At 46.7% G+C, this 11,060-nt stretch overlaps 1 protein-coding gene across 2 annotated transcripts in view; it reads left to right on the top strand.

The window, feature by feature from the left end:
- Abcc12 (ATP binding cassette subfamily C member 12) overlaps positions 1-9,426 on the top strand; it is a 67,907-nt gene extending 58,481 nt beyond the window's left edge. The window contains exons 24-30 of one of the 2 annotated variants that reach the window (XR_002378562.1): positions 1,836-1,925; positions 4,284-4,473; positions 4,922-5,071; positions 6,186-6,264; positions 7,015-7,128; positions 8,431-8,595; positions 8,705-9,426. Coding sequence is in view for 1 of the 2 variants with exons in the window: in XM_021170537.1 (XP_021026196.1) it covers positions 1,836-1,925; positions 4,284-4,473; positions 4,922-5,081; positions 6,186-6,264; positions 7,015-7,128; positions 8,431-8,595; positions 8,705-8,791 (885 nt within the window). In the remaining variant the exon portion in view is untranslated. Of the gene's footprint in view, positions 1-1,835; positions 1,926-4,283; positions 4,474-4,921; positions 5,082-6,185; positions 6,265-7,014; positions 7,129-8,430; positions 8,596-8,704 lie in introns of both variants that reach the window. The other variant, XM_021170537.1, reaches the window with a different exon arrangement.
- The last annotated feature ends 1,634 nt before the right edge of the window (positions 9,427-11,060 follow it).

The raw sequence follows: 11,060 nt of genomic DNA, 5'->3' as shown, positions 1-11,060 counted from the left end.
CTCACTTTTTAGACCAGGCTGGCCTCGAACTCAGAAATCCGCCTGCCTCTGCCTCCCGAGTGCTGGGATTAAAGGCGTGCGCCACCACGCCCGGCTATCTGTGCCCTTCTTGATAGCACTGTGTATTCTCAATCTGACCAGCTGTCATGAGGCAGGGGGCTGTGCTTTTTTTGCCATCGTATTGCAGTCAACCATTTGGGTTCATTCTACCTACCAGGCCTTAGGTTCTAGCACACAGTTCAAAGAAGATCTTGCCCCAAGGGAGGGGGATGGGGGCAAAATCACCCAAGTTGAGGCCCATTGCTCCAAAAGAAATGGGAAGGTCTGGGCCTGTGCTCACTAAGCGGGGAAGGTGGCAAGGGGCCCCTAAGAGCTCTCCGAGGTCCTGGAGGGGCCCTGCCCCCGCCTTATTTCTCCCACTCCTGTCTGGCTGCACTGCCCTCAGTCGTTTGCCAAAACTTTCTTAGGTTCGGCGTAATCATGATGCCATTTCACACTCAAGTCTCAACTATCTGTAGTCTTGGCTATCAGAAGGATGATGGTGGTGGTGCCAGGTGTCACGGACCCCATTCCCCATACCAAGGGACAACTGTGAGGATCCTAGTCTCTTTGCCCTGGCATGGGTAGTCTGAATAGTCTATCAGAATAGTCTACTCTGAATAGTCTCGCAGAAGTCCCCACCTAGACTGACCTCAGGGGTTTACAGTGCTAAGCTCTCATGAGCACGCCTCAGTAGACTTCTTGTCCCTCCTTTCTCCTACCTGGTTCTGTGCTCTGAGGGCTCACAGTCTGTACCCATCTGCTCAGCTACTGCAGCAAACCCCACGAGCTTGTTGGGTTACAAGAGGTGCCGATTCTCTCAGTGTCTGAGGTCGAGAGCCTACACAGTGTTTGTCGTTAAGGCCACTTTTCTCCTTGGGGCTCCAGGGAATGATCACATTTTGATCAGCTTTCAGAGGTTGAGGGCATTCCCAGAGGTTGGAATGGTGCTGGTCTAACTTCTGCTTCTGTCTCCTTTCCCTCTTATCTTACGGATCTATCCTTTGTCTTTTATTAGGGCACTGGTAGGAACCCACCAGGTACACAGGGTGCTTAACCATGGATGCCAGGGAGCTCTCCAAGGTCCTGGAGCGGTCCCCTCAACCCATCCAAATGGGTTAACTAACATTCTTGGGTTCGAGAGATTTTGGGTACAGAAATATCCTTTGCAGTGGGGGAGAAGGCATCCTACCACCTGCCCCAGTTATGACTTGCACTCTGATATTGGAGTTAGATACTGGAGGATCGTGGCTTAATGAGGGTTCCCTTGGCAAACCTTTTCTCACAGTCTGTACCCTGACTTTTTTACATCCAGAGCAGGTGTGTGCAGTGATCTTCTGGCTTCTGCTAGAGGTTTTCAGTTGCCTTTATGTCCCAGACGTGGTGGGTTAAGGTGCGGGAGCAGGGTGCAGGGCCCCGCCGGGCGCCAGGCGGCACCAAGGAGCCAAGCCCTCGCAATTGAGCTCTCAGCCGGAATCTCTTGTCTGTGGCAGTTGGGACTGGCTCACTGGAGTGATCAAGGTGGTGGGATGATTCTCACCATCTGGAGTGAGAGAGGAAATGTAAATACCATTTGTTTTTAAATACAAAGGAAGTGTTTAAACGTGAAACTTCCCAACAGGAAATGTGGCCTTCTGTGTTCCTGGCTGGGACTGCCAGCCTCTTTTGCGTGTTGTCTGAGCCCAGTAGTAATTTGAAGTGGAATGCTCCCTAGAAAGGTGCAACAGTAGGGCCCATACTGAGGGAGGAAAAGGGACCCCCCCCCCAGTAACTAACTACTTGTTTCTTCCCAACAGCTCAGTGGATTGCTTCAAGTGTGTGTGCGAACAGGAACAGAGACCCAAGCCAAGTTCACCTCTGCAGAGCTACTGAGGGAGTACATTTTGGTAAGGAATGAGGGAACAGCGGGAACTTGGCATGTCTTGATGTTTCTCTAAGGATTTATCTAAATTCTGTGTGAGTGTGAGTATGCGTGTGTGTGTATGTGTGTGTGTACATACATGCCTGTGGAGGACAGAGATGTTGAGAGCTGGGGTTATAGGAGGCTGTGGGCTGCCCAGTGTGGGTGCTGGGAATCAAACTCTGGTGCGCTAACCACTGAGCTCTCTCTTTCCAGCCACCCCCTCCCCCAGTTTGCTCTTTCTCTCTCTCTTTTTTCCAGTTTGTGAACGGGATCCTTTTAGTAACTGGACTCTGATCTGTCACCCACCTACTTAAAATACGTATCCACAATCCAAGCCCAAATTCCGTGGCTTGCTTTGGTTTCTGAAAATTAATATATGAATAAAGTTAAAAGTCACAAAAGAAGGTCACTTCACCTCTTCTTATGAGTGCTTTTCGGTGCAGTGTAGGAAAGCAACTGTTTTGAGAAAAGAAGTCTTCCTAAGCCTAGCAGGCGCCTCTGCAGGCCGGCCTTCGGACAGTGTGTGTTCAATCCGGCCTTCAGACAGTGTGTGTTCACACTTGCAAGCTTAATGCAACACCCTACAATATTAAGAGTGGAACAATCCTGTTTCCCTTTTATTTTTTTAAATTATTTTTGAAAGATATATTTATTTGATGTATATGAGTATACTGACGCTGTCTTTCAACACGTCAGAAGAGGGCATTGGGTTCCCTTACAGATAGATGGCTGTGGTTGCAAGGGATTTGACCTCAGGACCTCTGGAAGAGCAGTCAGTGGGCCATCTCTCCACTTCAGCCAGTTTCCCTTTTAAAATGCCCCCATGATCTCCTTCACACACAGACCTTCCTGGTGTGAATCAGTCTCACTGTGAATGTGGAGGGGCTTGAAATCCCCACGACTGTTTCCTATACGAGCAGAAAGTGTTTGAATTAAAATCACATTTAAACGAATTATTCAAGTATACATTTTAAATTAGAATCTCAAGCCCAAATTCGTAAATACTACAAACATGTAGGGTATAAAATAAGCAGATCCCATAAGCTAAAGACATGGCTAGTGCAGAATTGGTTTCTTTTAAAAATATGTTTATTTTTAATTCTAAATCCTCTAGGGGTTAAAATGCCCCCTTAGAAGGCAAATCTTTTCTCAGATAATTGAGGTTACTTATTGACTAGAGACTTGGGCTGGCCAGGTGCCCCGATGGAGCATCCAGGGACTCCTTGTTGTTCGGAGAGCCATTATAATGTAAGACAGAGCTGGTATCCTAACAGAACTCTCTTTGTATTCATTAGATTGTGAGGTTTTAGGGATACTTATGAAGAGAAAGAAATACAATGTTTTGTTTTTTATTTCTTTCTGCTGATATCTAAAGATTTGAACTTGGCGCTCTACATTCTTGGTCACCTTCCTGTTCTTAGCACCATGATGACTTTTGTAGACACTGAAATTAGACTGAATTCTGCACATCTCAAGGTTCACCCTGGGTTTGTCCTACAGCGTCACGGTCCTTGTGCTGGTAACTAGCCCAGGCCCGTAAGGCCCAGTGGGAGCCGTCTGTTGCTTACCCCCTACATTATCCATCCTTCCCATGAGCTACATCCTCGTCCTGTATCCTGTAGGCTCCAGGTCTACATGACTTTTCTTTTTATTCCTGGAGTTATTCAAGGTTGTTGTGGCCACCAGACCTTAGTAATTTCCCGCTTCCCCTGTCTAGAAGGTTCTGGACAGAAATTCTCATAGCTGTCATCCTTTCTGTATTCCAGACCTCAGTTCTGGTATCGTACCCTCAGAGATGTCTTCGTCAACCCTTAACTAATTTTATTTTGCCTGCTGCCACCTGCCATATATGTCACTTTTTGTGTTTTATTACAATATTCCTCTTGTTGTTGTTTTTGTTTTTGAGACAGGGTTTCTCTGTGTAGCCCTTGCTGTCCTAGAACTCACTTTGTAGACCTGGCTGACCTGAGCCTCACAGAGACCCAATTACCTCTGCCTGGAATTAAAGGTGTGCACCACCATGCCCAGCCCACAATACTCTCTTGTATTACCTAATATACCCACATTGAAATGTGACCTGCTTTTTTTTTTTTTTGGTGAGGAGTAGCTCACGTACCACATGCTGTCCTGTACCTCCCAATTCTCCTGCCTCAGCTACCTGAATGTTATAACTATGGGTGTTCAGCAGCACGCTGAGCAGAAGTTATGCTTCTTGAGTATAGGGTTATGGGTCTCATTTACCACCGTAGGCACTGGCACTGACAGCCGTGGAATTAGTGAGTTAAGAAAGTGGAAACCAGTGGCTATCAAGTTGGTCAATGGCTCTAATTCTGCTTTTCAGACCTGTGTTCCTGAACACACTCACCCCTTCAAAGTGGGGACCTGTCCCAAAGACTGGCCGAGCCGAGGGGAGATAACGTTCAAGGACTATCGGATGAGATACAGAGACAACACCCCTCTCGTTCTTGATGGGCTGAACCTGAACATCCAAAGCGGGCAGACAGTTGGGATTGTGGGAAGGACGGGCTCCGGTGAGGACAGACTCTGCAGTTGTTTCTTTGGGGTTGTTTACTTGAACTTGCTCTCCATGTGCCAGCTAAGCCACATCAGAGCGACGTGCATGAGTGCTGGGTTGTTATTTTCCCCCTAAATCTCGTTACTGTAAATTAGGGTTTCAGGCGGAACGGGTGTGGAGAGTTGGAAGCAAATCCACAGTAGTTTTCGGATTAATTAAATGAGAATAATTCTGGAGAGATGAGACCCAGAAGATGTGTTCTGTGCTAAAGGCCTCTGCTGGGACAGGCAGGTTAATGGTGTTAGGGCAGCCTGGCCCCCAGCATGAGCGATGTCTGCCTTGCAGAGTCATCCACATGGAGCCAGTTTCCAGATTGCATTAAAAATCCCCTTAATTAAACGCTTGGACATGACGGAGGCAAAAGCTGATGAGGGAGTCACTGTTCCTGCTCTTATTGTCCCCAGGAAAATCATCCCTGGGCATGGCCCTGTTTCGTCTGGTGGAACCAGCCTCTGGTACCATCATCATTGACGAGGTGGATATCTGCACTGTGGGTCTGGAAGACCTCCGAACCAAGCTGACCATGATCCCCCAGGATCCTGTCCTGTTTGTAGGTACAGTAAGGTAGCTGTTTTCAATCATCGTGCATTCCTGTTTGGAGACGGTGACACTGAGCCAACCAGTAGTTGAAAAATTGCTGGGCCATGGCTGTTCTTGGCAGTCTTAGCTCAGGGAACGGGGCTGCTGGTGTCTGGTGTTTAGTAAAGCTTTGGAAGTAGCTGGGGAACAGTGTCCTGAGCCTTGCTGGTATTTCAGAAGCTATATTATTAAAACATTTCATCATTATTAATATAATATCATCATTGTATCATTACATTATTAGCACCAATGTATAATTAGCAGTGATATTAATCGTTTTAATAATGTTAGTAATACTATCATTTGTGATTTTATTGTACATAGAGTGAGCAGATAGCACAGTTGGCCCACACAGCAGTATTTTATGCCTCTGTTCCAGCATTACACCAGGCTTAGCAATGATCACACTGAAAAGTCCTTCACAGTGCACAGTGGACTAGGCAGTTCCCTGGCCTGTGTGTGCAGCAGGCTTTTAGCAAGTGCATCAATTCATCCCCACTACAGAACAGAAGCCGATCAAGTATAAGAAGATGAAGGTTGCGACTTACACAGGCTTGAGATCTGGTGTCTAAGCACAGGGGGGATCTGAGTGTCTGAGCTGGTACAGGGAAATGGAAAAGTCCTCTCGTTGGGCACTGGATGAAGTAGGGAGACTGTCCCTACTCAAAGCTGGTCACATGAGTAATACATCTCAGAGCACTGAATTCACATTCCTCAGTGCGGCCGACCTGGAGTCTGGAGGCGTGCTTCCTGATGCTGAGGCTGAAAGGGATGCTGGGCCAAGTGGACTATGGTGTGGCTGTGGCTGCTCTGCCTCCTGGTGGGGTTTCTCACTCCTGCCAGTCTCCAAGGTCTCCACTCCACCATAGAGTTGTAGGTCCTTGGTCTCGGGGCCTGGCCTGAACAGACTGTTCCCATTCCACCTCTTCTTGTCTCTCAACAGGCTACAGGGAAGGTCCTTACCTTCTACAGCATCTGGGAGCCACTGTGGGCTTCAAGATATCACGTCTCCTTCCAGTCCTCTCCTCTTCTTGCCCTCCATTGTATCATCCTTGAGGATCCAGCTTGCTTTCCTTTGATTCGTTGCAGGTACAACTTGGACCCCTTGGGGAGTCACACCGACGAGATGCTCTGGCATGTTTTGGAAAGAACTTTCATGAGAGACACAGTATGTCTTTGGGGCTGTCCAGAATGAGTCCATTCCCAACACCACTGCCCCAGACGCCTGTTTATGGGGCCAGCAGCTGCCTAGGTTTATCTGCAGGAGTGACATACATTAGCAAAGTTCAAGCCTTCCTTGTTCCCGATTATTCAAACCTGCCACAGTACTGTGTGTTAGCTCTGTGGCTGCTCCTGTCCACAGCGCTACATGTGGCATCTCCCTAGGCACTCTGCATAGCCCTTGGAGGCTGGTGCTTTTATCCTTCATTTTTTGAGATGACAAGTTTAAAGCTCAAAGAAGTAATGTATTCATGCCTGTGAGTAGCAGGATGGAGACTTGAACCCATGGTTCAAGGCAAACATCTCCCAGAGCCACTTTGGTCTGTTGTTATGGATAGATAAGACTTTGTCTCAGCCTTCTGGAAAACTCTGCCAGCCCCTCTGTGCTTCATTCATGAAAAGTTGCAACCCTGCAGGCCATTTCCATTTGCTTAAATGTTCCCTAGAAGTGTATGGGTGATTTGTCCTTTATGATGAGTCACCATGGCTTTACATTATTAATGTCTCCTTCACCCTGCCCCCCCCCCCTGCTGCATGTTTGCAGTATAGAAATGACTGCTATTTTGTATTTTCTTTCTCATTGTAAAATAAAACAAGCTGATGAATGCAGGGGTGGGGGGGAGGGGCAATCAATGAAACGATGCAGGATGGTTTTATAGATCACCAGGATAAATGTGTCATTTTCTGTGTTTTATAGATAATGAAACTCCCAGAGAAATTACAGGCAGAAGTCACAGAAAATGGGGAAAACTTCTCAGTAGGAGAACGCCAGCTGCTTTGTATGGCCCGGGCACTTCTCCGTAATTCAAAAGTAAGGAAACAGCTTGGAAAATGGATTGGTCAAATCTTGGATATTCCCTGCAGTGCCGCTCAATCTCGGAGGCAAAGACACAAGTTTGTCTTTCAGCAAAGACAGAGCACTGCAGTAATTTAAAAGCTGATCGCTTTCCCTTAAGACAACGTTGTGAGGGGTAAAAATTGAGAAATAACAGCCATTTTCTAGAGCAGCGCCTTCCTTTTCCGGGCTTCGCCTTGGGTGGTCTCGATTACGCATTCTCTTCACTCCTAGGAGGCTTGAGTTTGAAAAATATGCTCTCAAGTTTTTCCCTTTGTCCCTGAATAATTCTGAATCCTCAGGCATAGGACCCAGGACACCCAAGAAAGTCACCAGACTGCAAGCATATAAGATGTGAAATTTTTGTATATACTTTCCCGAGTGACTTAACCAGCCTTACTTACTGATTCTGAGAAAGAAAATGCCATCTCTCTCTCTCTCTGTCTCTCTGTCTCTGTCTCTGTCTCTGTCTCTGTCTCTCTCTCTCTCTGTCTCTCTGTCTCTGTCTCTCTGTCTCTCTGTCTCTGTCTCTCTCTCTGTCTCTCTCTCTCTCACACACACACAAATCCCATTTTCTGGGTGCTGGAGAGAGGGCCAGGTGACTAAGAATGTTTGCTGCCCTTCCAGAGGACCTGGGTTCGATTCCCAGTATTCACATCATGTGACTTACAACAGCCTATAACTCCAGCTCCAGGGTATCTGATACCCTCTTCTGGATTCTGTCTGCACTAGTATGTATGTGTGAATGTAGACACATGCACACATAACAGTTGAGAAAAAGAAAGAAATCCTATTAGTCAGGCATTCATAATGGTGAATTCACTCACTGTGAAGTAGCTCTGTGGCTTTGTGTAAGACTTGGACCCTTCACATGTGAGGAAATTAGGTAAGTTGGTGAGGTTAAACCTTCAAACTGTAAAATCCAAATAGTACTTTGGCAATCAGGATGATGACCCCTCCACTCCTTGTCATGTATCCCAAACTTGTATGAGGACATTGAAGACCTTGAAATAGGAGAATTGTCTTGAATCTGGTGGGTCTAGTGTCTAGCATATTCCTACGTGTCTTTATAAGAAGCAAGCAGTAGAGTCAAAGAGCAGCAGATGTGATGGCAGGAAAGGTCTTGGGCTGAGGAATGCAGGCAGCCTGCAGACACTGGAAAATGCAGAATGGGGGCTTCCTCAGTCTCTATTGCAGGATCCCCGAGCTCTTAGACCCAAGGCTATGCATTTTCCTCTTTGCACAGCTTTGGCTTTTACAGTGTTTCTTCCTTAACAGATCATTCTCCTTGATGAAGCTACTGCCTCCATGGATTCCAAGACAGACACCCTTGTTCAGAGCACCATAAAGGAGGCCTTCAAAAGCTGCACAGTGTTGACCATCGCTCATCGCCTGAACACGGTTCTCAACTGTGACCTTGTCCTGGTGATGGAAAATGGGAAGGTGCAGGAAGTTCTGGTTGGCGTCCCCTCTTCAAAGGCATCCCCTATTAGGGCTGTGTGCTGTGTACAGTTTCTTTCCCTGAAAACTTGAGCTCTTCTCTGATTTTCAGGTGATTGAGTTTGACAAGCCCGAAGTCCTCGCTGAGAAGCCCGACTCTGCATTTGCGATGTTACTAGCTGCAGAGGTTGGACTGTAAAGGTCCTGTGGGTGATTTGAGAGGAGGCGATGGACATGTGAGAACAGAAGCCCGACCGCAGAGCCAAGCAGCCCTGGCCACAGCCCCTCCCAACCATGGAGCACATGGTGAGCTGGGGCTGAAATGTGTCCCTTGCTCTTCTGGCTATCTCTCTTGGCAGACTCAGGGTTGGTTCTGGATGGTGAAGAGTGCAGACAAAGCTGGTAGGTTGGAAGCTGCCTCTCACTTCTGAAAACCCCAAGGGTCCCTCACGTGTCCTCACCAATACTACATAATGTCCGAGAATGGGAACATTCTAACTTTCTGTCCAAAAGCAGTAAAAGCAAATGAGATGGGAAAATGCCCAAGGCTGGAGATGACAGCGTTCCTGGATTTTGTTACCAGACAAGAGAGAAGGGTTTTCTTTCTGTTTAATTTCATTCCACTCTTAGCTAACTATGTGGCAAGCAGTAACCGCATAGATCTATAGCATGGGAGACTGATGATAGTGTTTGGCATGAGATTTTTTTTCCAAAGAAATCATATTGTATGTTGCAGTTGATCTGTTAAAATAACCAGAAAGCAAAACACTGGGGTTTCTGAATAAATTACATTTTTATATCTTCTTTATCAGTCATTAAAATGCAATAAGAAACCAAATGACCCTGAAATGTTGCCTTGCAATTATTCCACTGACGTTGTCTCTCTTTGAACGATGCCTTCTAACAGACCTCCCACAGCCATCTCCCTTGGCTCAGTAATGAATCTATACAGTTGTTCACCAGCCTCAAGGTCTTCTATGAGGATCAGAGGAAAGACCTACCCAGTAGCCCCAGTGTGAGTACTGATAACTCAGAGTGATGTTTGCCACTCCTTGGATTGAAGGCCCTCTTTGTATTTCTGGTGAGGACAACGGGTTCTTATAATATTTGCATGAGGTTCCCTGCACTTTTTTCCAACCCCAGACCACACCTCAAGCACAGCATGCAGCAGTGTGGTCAATAAGGCTCCTTCCCAGCCTTGGCCACACACTGTCCTGTATCTAGAAACACTGCAGGCCTGCTATGTCCACCTTCCAAGTACACCAGCACAGTAGAAGATGACTCTAGAAATTTCCATCAGACAGCCTGTGATGGTGCTTAATGGTTGTCAACTTGACAGGGCCTAGACTTTATCTAGGAGCTAAACCTTGGTGGTGCCTTTGAGGGAGACTTTACATTAGGTAGGTATGAGGTAGGAAGACCCAACTCTAAGTGTGGACAGCAACATTTCATGGGCCTTGGCAGGGAGGAGTCTGGACTGAATGAAAAGGAGAGAGATAGTTGAGCACCAGCCTTCATCTGTGTCTACTTCCTGACTGAAGACACACTGTCACTGGTTGCCTTAGGCTCTTGCTCCTGTGCTTTCCCCACTACGATGAATGGCATCCCCTTAAACTATAAGCCAAAAGCAAATTCTTGACTCTTTAAGTTGCTTTGTCAAGTATTGTATTCACAGCCACGTGAAAAAGAACTAATACAGAGAATTAGAACCTAGAAGTGGTACTGCTGCAGAGATAGGCCTGACCATGTCATTTGTGGGTTTTGGGAACTGGTTTGTGGGAGGGATGTGGAAGAGTTTGGAATCTGGGGCTAGAGAGACCGTGGAATGCAGTAAGCAGAGTTTGATGGGACATCCCAGTGGGAATATGGAAGAAAAGACTGCCAACAGAAAGACGTACAGTAGAGGCCCAGCATATGGAAGTTCAAAGGAGACCTGGGCTAGAGGCAGACTATCATGTCGCTGCAGTCCGTGTGTTCCATGAGAACTCAGGTGACGCCAGATCAGGAAGCAATGGACTAATTTGTTTAATGGGAGAGAGTTTAAGAAAGGGTGGCATTCAGGCTGTGGCATGTTTATTATTCAAAGCTCTCATCCACTTCTACAGTGAGGAAGAGCAACAAAAATGGAGCCAACAGACATGAAAAATGTACTGGTTACCGGCGGGAAAGGAGTGACCTCAAATGGAGACAAGGCAACTGAGAGCAGCTGTAATTATTAAGGAAATTGCACTAGTAAAGAGAAATATGTGCCCTGCATGGAGACACTATAAAAAGAAAAGAAAAGATGACAGACAGACAGAAGGCTGACAGACAGATGTGAAAACCAAATTCATTTGAAAGGAGAACACATGAATTGAAAATGATGTTGAAGGGGTTTCCTGCTCAAAAACAACTGTCTAGGGAAGTGTTTCTCTAGGATCAGCACCCAGAGGCCACTTCAGCTGTGTCTCAATGGGGCTAGGCTGCAT

The sequence above is a fragment of the Mus caroli genome, chromosome 8 (genome assembly GCF_900094665.2).
Source record: "Mus caroli chromosome 8, CAROLI_EIJ_v1.1, whole genome shotgun sequence".
Taxonomy (NCBI): Eukaryota; Metazoa; Chordata; class Mammalia; order Rodentia; family Muridae; genus Mus; species Mus caroli.
The sequence above is the reverse complement of the archived record's forward strand: the minus strand, read 5'-3'. Positions and strand labels throughout refer to the sequence as shown.